At 38.9% G+C, this 18432-nt stretch overlaps 1 protein-coding gene across 1 annotated transcript in view; it reads right to left on the bottom strand.

Annotated features, from left to right (window-relative positions):
* LOC126236346 (ATP-binding cassette sub-family C member 12-like) overlaps positions 1–18432 on the bottom strand; it is a 535156-nt gene that overhangs the window by 295308 nt on the left and 221416 nt on the right. Inside the window, exons 11-13 of the mRNA XM_049945576.1 lie at positions 11485–11595; positions 11247–11398; positions 8034–8127 (exon numbers count right to left, since the gene is read on the bottom strand). Of these exons, the coding sequence (XP_049801533.1) occupies positions 8034–8127; positions 11247–11398; positions 11485–11595 (357 nt within the window). The remainder of the gene's footprint in view (positions 1–8033; positions 8128–11246; positions 11399–11484; positions 11596–18432) is intronic.

Here is an 18432-nt window from a genome sequence, read left to right as displayed (position 1 = left end):
GTACAAATGGAGCCATTTTTGAGGTGGAGGTTGACAGCAAAGAAGGCAACTTGTTGAGTTGAGGGGGAACAGGTGGAGCAAATGGGGAAGAAGTTGTAGAGGTTCTGGAGGAATGTGAAACAAGGCATCCTCACCCTTGGACCAGATCATGCAAATGTCATCAATGAATCAGAATCAGGTGAGGGGTTTGAGAGCCTGTTGGTTAGGAAGCATTCATTTAGATGGGTCACAAATAGGCTAGCATAAGATAGTGCCATGTGAGAGACCATTGCAGTACCACTGTTTCCTTAATGTACAGATTGAATAACATCTGGGACAGGCTGCAACATTGTCTCATTCCCTTCTCAGTTTCTGCTTCCTTTTCATGTCCTCTGACTCTTGCAGCTGCTGTCTGGTTTCTATACAAGTTATAAACAGTCTTCTGCTCCCTCCTTTTTACCCTGCTATCTTGAGAATGTTGACGAGTGTATTCCAGTTAACATTGTCAAAACCCTCTCTAAGTCTACAAATACTATGTTTGTCTTCATTTAAGCTGAGACAAGCCATAGGATCAGTATTGCCTCGTGTGGTCTTACATTTTTTATGGAATCCAAAATGATCTCTCAAAACTTCAGCTTCCAAAGATTTCCCATTGTTCTGTAAATAATTCATGTCAGTATTTTGCAACCATGACTTATTAAACTGATAGTTCAGTAATATTCACATCTACTGTCTTTGTAACTGGAATTATTACATTCATCTTCATTACCAGTCTCACACATCTTGCATGCCAGATGGGATAGTGTTGTCGTGGCTGGCTTTCACCAAGGATATGAATAATTCTGAGGGAGTGTCATCAGCTCCAGGGGCCCTGTTAATTTTTCACAGTAGCAGATCTCCCCCCTCATTTTCATCTACTCCCACTTGCCTTTCTACAATACTGTCTTCAGGTTCATTTTCCTTGCATAGTCTCTTTACAATTTCCTTTCACCTTTACTTTCTTTACTTAGTACTGATTTCCATCTGAGCTCTTAACATTCAGCTGCTTCTCTTTTCCCCAAAGGTCTCTTTAATTTGCTACACATGTCATCTATCTTTCCTCTACTTATACATGCTTCTATAGCCTTGCATTTTTTCTCTAGGCATCCCTGCTTAACCATTATTCACTACCTGTCAATCTCAGTTTTTAGATGTTTCTATTGCTGTTCGCCTGCTTCATTTGCAGCATTTTTATATTTGCTCCTTTATCAAGTAAATTTAGTAAGTCCTGTGACATTCAAAGGTTTCTACTAGGCCTTATCTTTTAACCTGTTTCGTCGTTTGTTGCCTTCACTACTTCAGCTATCAAAGTGACCCATTCATCTTCTACTGAACACTATCCCTTTGAAACTCTCAATAACCTCTGGATAATTCAACATACCCATGAGCCACCTCAGTTATTTACTACCTTTTTGCAATCTCTTCCATTGTATCTACAGCTCATAAACAATAAATTGTGATAAGAGCCCACCACTGCCCCTGCAAATGTCTTACGAATTAAAATCTGGTTCCACAATCTCTGTATTATCATTATATAATCAATCTGAAATCTTCCAGTATCTTCAGGGCTCTTCCATGAATACAATTTTCTTTCATGACTCTTAATCCATGGGTAACTATGATTAATTATGCTATGCACAAAATTCTGAGGCAGATTACCGTTCCATTTCTTTTGCTCAGTCCAGAGTCTCCTACTACTTTTTCTTCCCTACCTTTTCCTACTATCAAATTCCAGTTACCCATCACAATTAAATTTTCTTCTACTTTAATTATTTGAATAATTTGTTGTATGTCATCATCTATGGTAAGCTTGTACTACTGTGCTTGGTATTAGATTTGTGTCTCCAACGTGGCTATGATAATGCATTCACTATGTTGTTCATAGTAGCTTATCCACATTCATATTTCCTTATTCATTATTAGACCTTCCCCCACATCATGACTATTTTATTTTGTATTTATAACCCTTTACCCACCTGACAACATTTCCTGTTCATTCTGCTTCTGATCGTCACTAGGGACTGGAAACACTCGCAATTTGTAATAAATGTGAAATAGATGTGAAGTCTACCTCAAAATGCAAGAATGTGAAATTACCTAATAGATGTTAGAAAACTGTGTCCAGAGGAACTATTTTATTGGAGATAGTTTTATTTTCAGTGTATTAATATCGAAAATGTAACCAATTTTCAGTTACTCATATATTACATCATCTGGTGAAGCCCAGTTTGGATGATAATATGCATCAGAACCTGTCTGCAAAATAAAAAAAGTGCACAAACACAACAACTGTCAACTGCCAGTTGTGGGAATTTGTGTGGTCTATTTAAGATATATGCCATGTAATGCAGTTAGTACTCAACTGTGTGACCTTGTATTTTATGACACAGGAAGGCATACATTTATTTGTTTCCTCAAGTTCAAAATTTGTTGTAATGTTGACACTTTTAATGTGGAAAATTAGTTGGCAGATGTTTTGAATGGTGGTTACATCGAATACCATCTACCAATGTCATCAAGCAACTGTGTGGTAGTCATTCCACATTACCTTCTGTTGTGCGTTGTTCATTGTTTTACTTTCTTATTCTGAAATGAGTGAAGCAACTAATCATGGTTCCATCATGTATTTCAAGTATGACTCTTACAAACCAGAAGAAATTGGTGATCCCTGTGACAGTGTGTCAGTTCTGCCTTCGCAGAATGGGGGCATAGGCTGACTGACCTGTGAGAGGAAGGTGTAGCTTGTTTCCCTGTACCACTCCTCTATAATCAGGTGGTCAAAATTCTAGTTTGTTTACACTCACATCCAGCTGCCACTATTTTGAGCTCACATTAGCTACAGTGATTGGAAAATAAATCTGTCATATTTTTCTGACAAAACTGATATTCCTCTTGTTGTTCTACTAGAATTACTTTCACTTCTACTTCTATGATAAGTGCATGTTCAGTTCTATCTGTAGTATTGTCAGGCATGGGTCACAATGGCTATAAATGCTCATTAAAGGTAGAAATTAATATTCTGTAGATTTCATAATCATGTGATTGGGCAAGAAAAGACAAATAATGTTGAAAAACACCTTAAATAAGAGATGCATTCAGTGAAAAAGCTGCTGCTTTTCAATAGAACAGTCATTTGTTGGAAGATTGAATACAGCCAAACAAAGAAAACAAAGACCATTTTGGGGTAAAAAGCTGTTGAAGTTTTTCAAAAGAAAACATTCCACTCAAAAAGTTCCCAATCAGCACTTCTTTGCAGTCAATTTCAAAGGACTAATGCTTTGTTTATCTTCACTTATGTAGTTTGACAGCCTTTTAAATTTGTACACTTAATAATTTAGAAACAAAAAATTGATGCAAATTTCGAGAAAAATAGCCACAAATTTCACAAAAATATATTTGAATTTCACAAAAATAGATGCAAATTTTGCAAAAAATAGAAGTGAATTTTGCCAAAAATAGATGCAATATTTCTAGTCCCTAACCATCAGTAATTTGACTTCAACATATCCATTTCCCTTTTTAAATTCCCTAACCTGCCTACTTGATTAAGGAATGTAACATTCCATGGTCTGACCCATGGAACAATAGTTTTTCTTTTCCTGATGACAATATTATCCTGTGTAGTACCTGCTCAAGAGCTGAATGGTGGACTATTTTACCTCTGCAATGCTTTCTCCAAGAGGATGCCATCACCATTTAACTAAGTAGTAGAACTGCATGCCCTTGGGAAAAATAACAGCCGTAGTTTTCCCACACTTTAGCAGTTCATAGTCCAAGCACAGCAAGGTCATGTTGGCTAATGTTATGAGACCAGATCAGTCAGTCATTGAGACTGTTGACCCTGCAACTATTGAGAAGTCTGTTGTCTCTCTTCAGGTACTACATATTAGTCTGGCATCTCCATATGTACTTCTCCATTGTGATTGCACCTCTGATGTGACTTTCTCTATCATTGAGTCAGGCAAGCCACCCCACTTTGGCAAGGTCTGCAGTTCTTGGAGGGGGGGGGGGGGGGTGTCAACGGGAGTACAAATTGTTAAAGAGTTGAAGTCTTGAACTTACAAAGACTTACGTATGTCATTTCAAACAAGAACAAATGACCTGCAAAATTAATAATGCAAAAACAGTTATCAATTCAGAATAATAGGTAGTTTTTAATCCACACTGTTCTCCTGATTGAAAGGTGTGAAAGGGAAGGCTCTTCTATATCTACATCTGTACTCCACAAGCCACCTTAAGGTGTGTGATGGTGGGTACTTGTGTACCAGTGCCACTTTCCCCTTTTCCTGCTGTTCGAGTTGCATATGGTTCATGGGAAGGACAATTGCTGGTACCCCTCTGTGTAGGCTCAAATCTCTAATTTTATCTTGATGGTTCTCTTGTGAGATATACAGAGGAGGAAGCAATGTACTGGGTGACTCTTCTAAGAACATACACTCTCAGAACTTTAACACTACACCATACTGTGATACAGAATGACTCTCTTGCAGCATCTGTCACTAGAGTTGCCTGAGCATCTCCATAATTATTCTGCCCTTACTAAATGAACCTGTAACAAACATGCTGTTCTTCTTTATATCTTGCCTATTTCCTCCATCAGTCCTATCTCATATAGATTCCATACTGACAAGCAACATTCAAGTATTGGTTGAATGGGTGTTTTGTAATCTACTTCCTGTTATAAATACACTACAGCTCCTGAGCATTCTCCCAGTGAATCACAGTGTATCATCTGCCTTACTTGCAGTTAATTTTATGTGGCTGTTCCACTTCAGATCACTGTATAAATCTACTTGTAGATACTTTATGGAAATAAGTGCTTCCAGTGATTTTTCAGCAGTTGTGTAATCATAGAAGAAAGTGTCTTTCTGTAAATGAATTTGCAATACATGTTGTTGTTGTTGTGGTCTTCAGTCCTGAGACTGGTTTGATGCAGCTCTCCACGCCACTCTATCCTGTGCAAGCTGCTTCATCTCCCAGTACCTACTGCAACCTACATCCTTCTGAATCTGCTTAGTGTATTGACCTCTTGGTCTCCCTCTACATTACATTCATTTATGCTGACAGTCAGTTACCACTCGCTGCACCAATCATTAATCATTTGCAGATCTTCCTTTCCACTTCAATTTTGCAGCATCATGATCTACCTGTATATAATAACATCATCAGTGAAAAGCCACATGGAAGTTCCAATGTTATCTACAAGGTTGTCGGTATATATTGTGAAAAATAATGGTCCTACAACACTTTCCTAGGGCACACCTGAAGTTACATTTACATCTGCAGACTTTTCTCCATTCAAAATGACATGCTGTATTCTGTTTGCTATAAACTCTTCAGTCCAGTCACACAGTCAGTCTGATAATCCACATGCTTATGGTTTGTTCATTAGGTATAAGCAGCAGTGTTTGCTTTTTGCAGAGACCAAATTTGTTTTTACTTGGTATCTTCATTACAGAGTCAGTGCATGAGTTAGGAAATGTTCTTAGTAATTTGTCAAAGAAAAGATGTAATTATTTTAAATATGGTTCTTGTAATTACAAGAATTTCATTTGTTTATTTATTGTTTTATTTGTTTTATCTGTCTTGGTGATGTCTCAGCTGTCACAGTTGTGAAGAATCACCACGCCATCAGAGATGACCAGCTGCCTGCTGTTAGTGCACAAGCAAAATTCAGGTCAGTGAGTCAAAGGTTGCTGGTAATAATGAAAGCAATGGACATACAAAAATAGCCAAAGAAACTATAAAAAATATTATTGTTTGTTGTTTTCCAAACTGTCACATATACTAAAAAGATAATTTAATTTATATGTGAATAGAACCACATCAGTCATCAGTATTCAACTTGAAAACTATATGTTGATATTTAGTGGAAACAATCTACAACAGTCACAAATTATTTTTTCATAAAGTACTGATTTATTTCAACTGAACTGTTCTGTACAATCATTAGTTATGGAACTAATGGTTCAAAAATAGGATGCTGCGATTTGATGATTCTACTACTGATACTGATCAGGACAATTTCCTTTACAAAATAATTAATGTATCATAAATTATTTATCTGTCATAAGTATAATAGTAAATATCTTGTTTTATAATTCATGATCTAGGTACAATAGAATAAGGAAGTAAGATCTTTTTCACTGTTATTAACAGGTAAGCTATGGTGAAATTAAATTATGAAGCAACTACACTATCCAATGAGTATTACAGTACTCCAATAAGGAGTATAAAGATGAATAATTTTTAACTCTTCTATCCACAATACTTACTTTTTTCCTCTCATTGTTTATAGTATCATTCCCTGTAGCACAAATTGACTTTCATCAGTGAATATTCTATTTCCATCATTTTTGCTTCATACTTTAAGTAATGCTAAAACCAAAGGAAAATACAATTGCTCTCTCTCTTTCTCTCTCTCTCTCTCTGTCTCTCTCTCTTTCTCTCTCACCATGAGCCAGAGAGAGAGAGGGAGGGAGAGAGAGAGAGAGAGAGAGAGAGAGAGAGAGAGAGAGGGAGAGACCATGTGCCGGAGAGAAAGAGAGGGCTGGAGAAGAGGGGTGAAGGAATGAGGGGGGAGGTAGAGGAGTAAAACAGAAACAGAGAGAGAGAGAGAGAGAGAGAGAGAGAGAGAGGGAGGGAGGGAGGGGGGCAGAATCTTTGACATGAAATATGTAGGAAAGAAAGTGCTTTGTCATTCTGTGTAAAAGCATGCACAAAACCAGACATTTATGGCAATCACATGTTCATATATAAGGAAGCCTGCTATTATTTATTTTACTTATTGCTTATTTAACCTAACTTGATTAGAACCTTGATGCTATCTCTTACATCTAACTAGGAACAAAACACAACAAACTACATCAAAACTTTCTAGTAATAATAATTCACATTAATAAAGGTGCTAATAATAACTAACACTACTACTGCTAATATTAGAATAACAATAATAATAAAGGGCTGTGAGAATGATATATTGGTTAGTCTAGTATATTCAAAGCTGTGTTTTGTCTTATTTGAAGCAGAAGTGACAATGAAGAGGTGGTGATGGAAAGGACAGTGAAAATGGCTGTTATGAAAGAAGAGAATTTAAATAGAGCAAATGGAGAGGCAGAATTGGTTGGTGGAAGGGGGTTTCATCAGAATGAACTGCAGGCAAGCGTATAAAAATGAAATCAGTTGTAATAGAAGGTGGACCATTTGCTGTTTCTTGGCTTTATTTCTCTGATATTTGGCGGAAGATTTTTTCGCAGTGGGGTTCCTGATACACAAAACAATTTAGAGAATGTTGGAGTGTATTTAGCTGTCCAGAGTATTTTAAATTGTTGAAAATGGGTATTTCTGCTGTACTGTTCAGACAGTAGTGTAGGAGTTGAAGATAAATAAAAGTGAGTACAAGAACTGAGAAGACAATAGAGCAAACACAGGATATGCTTGTCGGTAAGTTATGATGGTAACTGTTAGGAGTCTGCAGTGATATGACTGAAACAGCATATGTATTGGATGTACCAAACACAAGCATTGTCACCAGTTCCAGCCAAGATGAGCTCTGATTTGAAAGTCCTTGGAGAATAGAATTATCTTAATCAAGTATTGGGGGGGGGGGGGGGCAACTTGTGATTCTACGAGTTTCTTCTTAAGCTCAATAGGAACTACTTTATTATTTTATTTCATTACCCTGTTTCCAGTTTCTGCTTCATAATTATAAGTTTTACAAGTTCCTGTTTAGAATTATATTGATGTTTAAATTCATAACGTTTTGTAATCACTATGACATCACTTTAAAATGCTAATTACTTTTCCCAGTCTATCATCCATCCACACTCTCATATAGTGAGCTTGTAAAATATCTCTGAATATACTTAATTTTAAGTCCAACATTTTACTATACGTTTAGCTTAAAAAAGAACACAGTAGGTGCAAAACATTTACTCTACATAAAAAAAGATTTTTGTTAATGAAAAAGTCAACAAAGTGGTGCATTAGTTCAAAAGGATATTATTTGTAATTACCTTTTCAGCAATAAGACTGATGTTTTCCAAAATTAATGAATTTGCTCTTGTCATATTTAAATCTTCATGTCTACTACGAAGTGCTCCACAACACCTAAAATATTAAAAAAAGTACATCTGATTTTATTTTAAATTGGTGGCATCCACAACTGAAGTGATTTCTAATATCATTGAAATGTAAAATGTTTATAACTGAATGATTATTATGTTGTGTAGTGTTTAAAGAATAAAACTTGTAACAAAAAAAGCACCATGATGTTTACAGCTGAGTTGTGTACAATATGCGAATGTACATTTTTTTGTAAAAATATACTGTAGTATGCCCACTTGACAACTACATTTTTACTTCACACATGGTTATTCATTTAATGTGGTACCTTTCAAAAACAAAATCATAGACAAATAATGTTTCTCAATCTTTTTCCCCCTCATTTAATAAATCAGAGTTAGTACTTTTTCTGTTTTGATAGTACTCCAAAAATTGCAGCCTAATAGCACATTTATACATTGTTGTTATTATGGCTTACAATGGTCATTTTCCATTCTTATAAAGGAACTTTAGACATAAAAATGATTAAATATCCACAGAACAATACAGGGCAAGTCAAAAGTCCTTGGACACCTTCATAAGTTGGAAGATTAAAGGGAAAATTTAAATGTGATGATGGGACATAGGTTTGATGTGAGGCCACAACTTTTGGAGTGAATGTCATTCATGGCCGCTATCTTGAAATCCGCCATTTTGGATACAAGTCATTTTTTTTAATGGGAAGGAGGGTGTATGACACATCAAATAACACTTGCTTGAGCTCTGGAATTGAGTGGTGTAATTTGTTTTTCTCTATCTTGTATAGTTTAGAAGTTACTAATGTTCAAAGTTACCTTGATATTGACACATGTCTCTCTTTCTTCCAGGTGATCTAAAATGGGTCTGACACATGAACAGAAGATTGAAGTCATCCATATATCAGGGGAACACAGCTATCGAACAATAGCAGCTGACTACAACAGATGGCATCCAGACAGAGAACCGGTATCGCACAGCACTGTGACTCACGTGATCACCAAATTCTGGGAAACGGGCTCTGTCCATGATAAGGCACGTAGTTGGTGACCAAGGACTGCCACCAATGTGGAAACTGCATCTGTGGTTGTTGCCTTGTTTGTGAAAAGTCTTAAACAAAGTACCCGTCGTGTGGTGCTAACGTGTGGAATAAGCCAGTCCTCCGTTGTCCAGATATTGCACACCAATAAGTGGCATCCTTAAAAGCTGCAGATGCAACATCGACTTAATGAGGATAACCCTGATTGCCAGTTGGAGTTCTACCTGTGGGTTACTGAACAAAATGAAGTGGATCCTTCATTTGCCAAGGGCATACTGTTCAGTGATGAGGCATATTTCACTTTGAACTGTGAGGTTAATCATTATAATTGTTGATACTGGAATGACACAAATCCAGACTGGGTTGCCCCAATTCGAGAACATAGTCCAGCAAAGGTGAAGGTGTGGTGTGGCATATGGAACACCCGCATCATTGGGCCATTTTTCATTTACAACACCTTAACTGCACCACAGTATCTGATGCTGCTGCAGGACCTTGTGTTCCCTTCCACACTGAACACTGATGGCATTTTCCCATCTTATTTTCAGCACAATGGCACCCCTCCAAACTATGGCATTGGTGTCCATGAATGGTTGGAGGAACAACTGCCAGGGAAGTGGATTGGTTGCCGTGGTCCCGTAGAGTGGTCACCCAGATCCCCTGACTTAACGCCCCTTGATTTTTATCTATGGGGACATCTTTAACAGACATTGTATGCTGAGAGCATCTGTGATTTGAGACACCTGGAGGAATGCATACAACATGCCTGTGACCAAATTGCTGGAGACACTCTCCTCTGTGTGCAGTCAGAGTGGTTATGGTGACTACAGTTGTGCATTGCACGAGATGGACAATACGTAGAACATGTGTTGTAACAGTCAGTATGAAGGTAATTTCCCAACTCTGAACATTAATAACCTCTAAACTGTACAAGATAGACAAAAACAAATTACACCACTCAATTCCAGAGCACAAGCGAGCGTTAATTGATGGGCCATTAATGACATTCACTCAAAAAGTTGTGGCCTCACATCAAACCTATGTTCCCATCATCATATTTCAATTTCCCTTTAATCTTCCAACTTATGAAGGTGCCCAAGGACTTTTGACTCACCCAGTATATATAGTGTAAACGAACAAACACACAAAAATTTGTATAGTTGAATGTGCCGGTTTCTTAAGCAGTCTGCAGATCTTGATTCTTTTTTTTTTTCAGTCTTATTCCACAGAAACAGTTGGTTAACGGAGTACTTGGCTTATAATGGGAATGTTGTTATACGTAGCTGTGTCACTAAACATGTTTCTTTTACAGCTAACACCTCCATTTACTTTGTTGAGAAATAACTGTGCATTTTATCCATAAGATGTGCAATTTTGTTAGTAAAATTCAATAGCATATCTCAAAATTCTATTGCATTTCATTCAGATCCCACTATCTATAACATTTTAATACAGAATATTTTCACTATGCTAAACAGTTAGTGTGCGACAAGTGATGTTATGGGAAGTAACATAAATAAATGTTCTGCAGGACATTCAAGGAATCTGTTTTTTTTTCACAGTTTTTAATTTTTTAATTCTGAATTTTTTATTCAAACTTGTGAAGACTATGTTTATTACCAAACACAGATTAGTCTTTTTGCTTGAAAATTAACTTCAGTTATTATAAACTAATTTTATGGGAATTAAATCCACTAATAACTAGAATTCCTCAGCATTGAATGTTTTCATGTATAAAACATGTTCTGAGTGAACGGTAGCCAACTGCTAACCTGAAATAATGATGTCTTTTGTATTTGTTCTTTATTGCCAAGTTTCCTCAGCTTATAATTGACAATAATGTGATTTGTGAATAACTACTCACAGAAGCCTATTCAAATTCTTTACGAAGTACCCTGAATAAGTATCTAGAATTGAACAGTGTTCCGTCTTTGAAGGACTACATGTGTATAATTACAAATAATTAGATGCAATAGAAAAAAATGTAAGGGGCAAAATAAACATTAATGCTGAAAATGTTAGACTGTCAGTGGTGAAACTGCAAACCCTCAGATGGTATAAAGATGGAAACAGACAACATAAATGACAAAATTTCAACTTATTCTAGTACCAATTTGCAGTAATGTTTCCATTTTCATTCTTCTGGTGAGAAATATCAGACACTGGCAGCCACTCACAGGATATTTTATTAACAGAAACAGCAACCTGCTGATCTATGCCTCTGTTAACATTTTGTATTATTGTTGGCAATAGCTGAGTTTCCTACAAAAGTAAAATACATAAAAAATTTTATGAGTGTAATTAAAACTGACAAATACTTTTGAAACTATAATCAAGACGAACCTTACCTTCAGTCTTGAAAGTGATATTTCAGCACTCTTTATGTATGATATCCCTGTCCAGAAATGATGAAGGGATGTCTTCAAGGGAATAAATGCCAGAAACAATGCTCCCAAGACCTAAAATCAAAAATCTGTACTGTGAAATATTTTTTCACCTCTCTCTCTCTCTCTCTCTCTCTCTCTCTCTCTCTCTCTCTCTGTGGAACATTGTTAATTAAGTTTCTACTGTTTATTTTATTTTTAGGTAATCAGGGAAACAAAACACAAATGATGGGGATGACAAGCTGCCTACACAGCTAATAATTTAAAGTAAAGAATTTATAAGATATGACATTCTTAAAACTAAAGGTAAAAGTGAAAGTATATTTTAGATGCATTTAAACACAAAGGCTTGCATAAAAACATGTACATGGCATATAGGGTAGAATTAACATTCTGTAATTGCTTCACGCTGGAGGGAGAAATATTACATGCTTTGCCTAAACATACATGAGCTCATATAACAATCAGTAGTGTTAATAGAAGTAAAATAATTCATGGGGATTTCTGTGTACTTAAGAAATTCCTTCGTATATATGGTAAGACATGATTTCTGAATTATGAGGGCATGCTAGACATTTGATGTACAGAATTAGAGGGAAAACAATTTTTTAACACTTTTGACATGAAGAGTCCCAGGCAAAGAAGTAAAGCATGTATTCTTGATAAATTCCAGTGCTTCTTACAGAGATTAAGAAGAGAGAACATTAAAAAGATAGTGACAGCTGCCAACTTCATCAAAAACATGATAAATGAAACCAGCAGAATTTGCTGGTCTGATTCGCGCATATGATGTCAGGCTCAATTTCACGGAATTCACAAGAGAGAATTGCAACCTGTATAGGTAACATTCTACAAAATTGATGACACAAAACAAATTCTGCTTTGATTTAGGGATTGCTGGACATTTGGCATTAGTTTTGGAGCTATATGAATCAATTAACCAGGAATTCAGGACATGTGCACCAAATGACACTTCAGGAAAAAAAACAATTATCTTTAGCTGGCAGTCACACCTTTATTTTGTCTACCGTTGCCAGTTTACGTGTCAAATACCATCATTAAGGTAATGAAGACATCAGAAAACGTACATAAAACATTCATTAAGAAACATTTACAAAATATATTTCTCTATAACAGTTAATGAATGGTATAAAGTGAAACTTTAAAATTTAGGCAGCCCCTTACCCCTGGCACACAGTCAGCAAGCTCACGAATGGTGCGCGTCATATGCTAAAAGTAAAAGTTGATGTTATGCTTTAATCAAACAATGGAAAATCCAAGACAGAATATAACAATATTATGTAAAGGGAAGTTGCTACTCAGCATATAGTGGAGATGCTGAGTTGTAGATAGGTACAACAAAAAGACTCACAAATAAGCTTTCAGCCTTTGACAGAGGCCTTATTGACCGAAAGCTTATTTGTGAGTCTCTTTGTTGTGCCTATCTACTATATGGTGAGGAGCAACTTATCATTTCATAATGATGTTATGTTTTAAATAGACACAAATTCTGTCCTGAATTGGTAATAGTGTGCCCCCCACTCCCCCCCCCCCACCCACACCCACCCACCCACCCACCCACCCACCCACCCACACACACACACACACACACACACACACACACACACACACAGACTGTGAACACAGTTTTTTATTTTTTATCATTTCACATTCCATATTTTATGTGATTTGTACTTTTATACATCTTTTTTTTTAAGAAGTCTAAAGCAAATAATTTTTTCTGGTTGTGTTGCTTACTGATGCAACTGACAGTATATCAAGAATGTGTAAATAACACTTCAATAAAGAAAATATGAGTATATTTGACAGTAGACAGCAAGAAGAAAGTTGACCACTACATCTTCATCTACAAATACACTCCTGGAAATGGAAAAAAGAACACATTGACACCGGTGTGTCAGACCCACCATACTTGCTCCGGACACTGCGAGAGGGCTGTACAAGCAATGATCACACGCACGGCACAGCGGACACACCAGGAACCGCGGTGTTGGCCGTCGAATGGCGCTAGCTGCGCAGCATTTGTGCACCGCCGCCGTCAGTGTCAGCCAGTTTGCCGTGGCATACGGAGCTCCATCGCAGTCTTTAACACTGGTAGCATGCTGCGACAGCGTGGACGTGAACCATACGTGCAGTTGACGGACTTTGAGCGAGGGCGTATAGTGGGCATGCGGGAGGCCGGGTGGACGTACCGCCGAATTGGTCAACACGTGGGGCGTGAGGTCTCCACAGTACATCGATGTTGTCGCCAGTGGTCGGCGGAAGGTGCACGTGCCCGTCGACCTGGGACCGGACCGCAGCGACGCACGGATGCACGCCAAGACCGTAGGATCCTACGCAGTGCCGTAGGGGACCGCACCGCCACTTCCCAGCAAATTAGGGACACTGTTGCTCCTGGGGTATCGGCGAGGACCATTCGCAACTGTCTCCATGAAGCTGGGCTACGGTCCCGCACACCGTTAGGCCATCTTCCGCTCACGCCCCAACATCGTGCAGCCCGCCTCCAGTGGTGTCGCGACAGGCGTGAATGGAGGGACGAATGGAGACGTGTCGTCTTCAGCGATGAGAGTCGCTTCTGCCTTGGTGCCAATGATGGTCGTATGCGTGTTTGGCGCCATGCAGGTGAGCGCCACAATCAGGACTGCATACGACCGAGGCACACAGGGCCAACACCCGGCATCATGGTGTGGGGAGCGATCTCCTACACTGGCCGTACACCACTGGTGATCGTCGAGGGGACACTGAATAGTGCACGGTACATCCAAACCGTCATCGAACCCATCGTTCTACCATTCCTAGACCGGCAAGGGAACTTGCTGTTCCAACAGGACAATGCACGTCCGCATGTATCCCGTGCCACCCAACGTGCTCTAGAAGGTGTAAGTCAACTACCCTGGCCAGCAAGATCTCCGGATCTGTCCCCCATTGAGCATGTTTGGGACTGGATGAAGCGTCGTCTCACGCGGTCTGCACGTCCAGCACGAACGCTGGTCCATCTGAGGCGCCAGGTGGAAATGGCATGGCAAGCCGTTCCACAGGACTACATCCAGCATCTCTACGATCGTCTCCATGGGAGAATAGCAGCCTGCATTGCTGCGAAAGGTGGATATACACTGTACTAGTGCCGACATTGTGCATGCTCTGTTGCCTGTGTCTATGTGCCTGTGGTTCTGTCAGTGTGATCATGTGATGTATCTGACCCCAGGAATGTGTCAATAAAGTTTCCCCTTCCTGGGACAATGAATTCACGGTGTTCTTATTTCAATTTCCAGGAGTGTATATACTGCAAACCACTGTGTATGGCATTTCTTATCATTCACAATGTGTATGCAATGCAGGAAGAATGATTGTTTAAATACATCTGTGAATGCTGTAATTAGATTATTCTTTTCTTTACAAACCCTTTGGGAGTGATATGTAGGGAGCTGAAGAATATCTGTAGCTCCTTCGTTTAACACACAATCTTGAAACTATGTAAGTAAGTTTTCACAGTATAATTGCTTCTATGTTTTTCAACAATAATGTAACATTCTACTGTGATTCATCCTGCAATAAAACATGGCAAAAATGTTTTTGGCAAAGTTTGGGATGTGTATCATTGTTTAACACAAGAAAAACAATTTTCAGTATATCACGTCTTAATACACATATTCTCCTCCAAATATACACATATCTCATGTAATCCAGGGTGCTGCTTCTTGATGCTGCCATAGGTTCATTACTGCATCGTCACATGGAATTTATGTAACAGTTAGAATAAGTTACAGTGCTTCATGTTTACAATAGATTTTATTTTGCACACTAGATGTTCGGTGGCAAATGCAAAACTTACAAAGTCTGACTACATGCTGTTGACACAAAATTTGGTCTAAGATTGACCTAAGACAGACATATGGCAGCATACAAATTGCCTCTGTTTATATGGTTTTAAACAATTACTGTGAGTGTTACATATTGAATTTTGGATTTATACAATTACAGTTTTTACATGCATCTTCCAAAATTTCATAGAAATTTACACGGAATAAAAATAATTTCATACATCACAGAAAAGAACCTGTTTCTATTAAGTCTATAAATTAAATGTTTTATCATTTCAACAATATATTTTGTTAATTTGCATATGTTATTTTACTGACTTAAAGGAATATCATTTTCAGGGGAACAGAGGGATTAATTTTATTGAATAAAAGGTCTAGATTCAAGTAATTAAATTTTGTATTGGTAAAATTTTACTTTTTTATATGGTAGTAATTACAGTTCTGTTAACTAACGCCAATAAAATATGAGATTCTTAATGCAGACTGAAAAATCATTGTGTTATATTTTTATTAGGGATATGAACAATTTCTGGCTTAAAAACATAAAAATAGCTGTCTCTCAATGACTTGGAAATATTGTAACTTTAATCATTAAATATTCCATAATTACAATGGCCAAATTATTCCTACCATGTGGCTGAAGTTTGTGTTGTGTGTCGGTACATTAGTTTTTAATCGAATTGGTTTCCTCCATTCTATATACTGGCGACACACAGTGTAAACAATGTAAAAGCAACAGTTTTATATCTTAGGGAGAGTGAAGATGAGATTGGAATATCATACAGAGTCTCAAGGTGTTGTGGTATTGAAACAGAAAGCAGTGACAGTCTGTTCTGCCCTTCTTTGCATACATTTGACACCTGCTATTAGTTCTGTCTGAATTTTCCCAATATTCTGCCAACGAAACAAAGTCTGCTACTTATTTTAACTATAACTGAGTCTATGTGATCTTTAAGCAATTGAAAATCCAGGATAGAATATTGACAATATTATGAAAAGGATAGTTGTTACTCAACTTACAGTGGAAATGCTGAGTTGCAGATAGGCACAACGAAAAGACTCTCAAACAAAGCTTTCGGCCAAACAGGTCTTAATCAGAATAGGCACCCTACACACCACACACACACACACACACACACACACACACACACACAAAATTCAAGCTTTTGCAACCAACGGTTGGTTCACAGGAAAGAGGGAAGTTGAGAGAAAGACGAAAGGATGTGGGTTTTAAGGGAGAGGGTAAGGAGTCATTCCAATCCCGGGAGCCGAAAGACTTACCTTAGGGGGAAAAAAGGACAGGTATACAGTCGCGCACACACACATATCCATCCACACATACACAGGCACAAGCAGACATTCGTAAAGGCAAAGAGTTTGGGCAGAGATGTCAGTCGAGGCGGAAGTGCAGAGGCAAAGATGTTGTTGAAAGACAGGTGAGGTATGAGCGGTGGCAACTTGAAATTAGCGGAGTTTGAGGCTTGGCGGATAACAAGAAGAGAGGATATACTGAAGGGCAAGTTCCCATCTCCGGAGTTCTGACAGGTTGTTGTTAGTGGGAAGTATCCAGATAACCTGGACTGTGTAACACTGTGCCAAGATGTGCTGGCCGTGCATCAAGGCATGTTTAGCCACAGGGTGATCCTCATTACCAACAAACACTGTCTGCCTGTGTCCATTCATGCAAATGGACAGTTTGTTGCTGGTCATTCCCACATAGAAAGCTTCACAGTATAGGCAGGTCAGTTGGTAAATCACGTGGGTGCTTTCACACGTGGCTCTGCCTTTGATCGTGTACACCTTCCAGGTTACAGGACTGGAGAAGGTGGTGGTGGGAGGGTGCATGGGACAGGTTTTACACCGGGGGCAGTTACAAGGGTAGGAGACAGAGGGTAGGGAAGGTGGTTTGGGGATTTCATAGGGATGAACTAAGAGGTTACGAAGGTTAGGTGGATGGCGGGAAGACACTCTTGGTGGAGTGGGGAGGATTTCATGAAGGATGGATCTCATTTCAGGGCAGGATTTGAGGAAGTCGTATCCCTGCTGGAGAGCTACATTCAGAGTCTGATCCAGTCCTGGAAAGTATCCTGTCACAAGTGGGGCACTTTTGTGGTTCTTCTGTGGGAGGTTCTGGGTTTGAGGGGATGAGGAAGTGGCTCTGGTTATTTGCTTCTGTACCAGGTCGGGAGGGTAGTTGTGGGATGCGAAAGCTGTTTTCAGGTTGTTGGTGTAATGGTTCAGGGATTCTGGACTGGAGCAGATTCATTTGCCATGAAGACCTAGGCTGTAGGGAAGGGACCGTTTGATGTGGAATGGGTGTCAGCTGTCATAATGGAGGTACTGTTGCTTGTTGGTGCGTTTAATGTGGACGGACGTGTGAAGCTGGCCATTGGACAGATGGAGGTCAACGTCAAGGAAAGTGGCATGGGATCTCGAGTAGGACCAGGTGAATCTGATGGAACCAAAGGAGTTGAGGTTGGAGAGGAAATTCTGGAGTTCTTCTTCACTGTGAGTCCAGATCATAGAAGATGTCATCAAAGAATCTGTATCAAACTTTGGGTTGGCAGGCCTGGGTAACCTAGAAGGCTTCCTCTAAGTGGCCCATGAATAGGTTGGCGTACGAAGGGGCCATCCTGGTACCCATGGCTGTTCCCTTTAATTGTTGGTATGTCTGGTCTTCAAAAGTGAAGAAGTTGTGGGTCAGGATGAAGCTGGCTAAGGTAATGAGGAAAGAGGTTTTAGGTAGGGTGGCAGGTGATCAGCGTGAAAGGAAGTGCTCCATCGCAGCGAGGCCCTGGACGTGCGGGATATTTGTGTATAAGGAAGTGGCATCAATGGTTACAAGGATGGTTTCTGGGGGTAACGGATTGGGTAAAGATTCCAGGCGTTCGAGAAAGTGGTTGGTGTCTTTGATGAAGGATGGGAGACTGCATGTAATAGGTTGAAGGTGTTGATCTACCAAATCCTGCCCTGAAATGAGATCCATCCTTCATGAAATCCTCCCCACTCCACCAAGAGTGTCTTTCCGCCGTCCACCTAACCTTCGTAACCTCTTAGTTCATCCCTATGA

The sequence above is a fragment of the Schistocerca nitens genome, chromosome 2 (genome assembly GCF_023898315.1).
Source record: "Schistocerca nitens isolate TAMUIC-IGC-003100 chromosome 2, iqSchNite1.1, whole genome shotgun sequence".
In the NCBI taxonomy this organism is placed as follows: domain Eukaryota; kingdom Metazoa; phylum Arthropoda; class Insecta; order Orthoptera; family Acrididae; genus Schistocerca; species Schistocerca nitens.
This window is presented reverse-complemented; position numbering and strand designations above follow the sequence as displayed.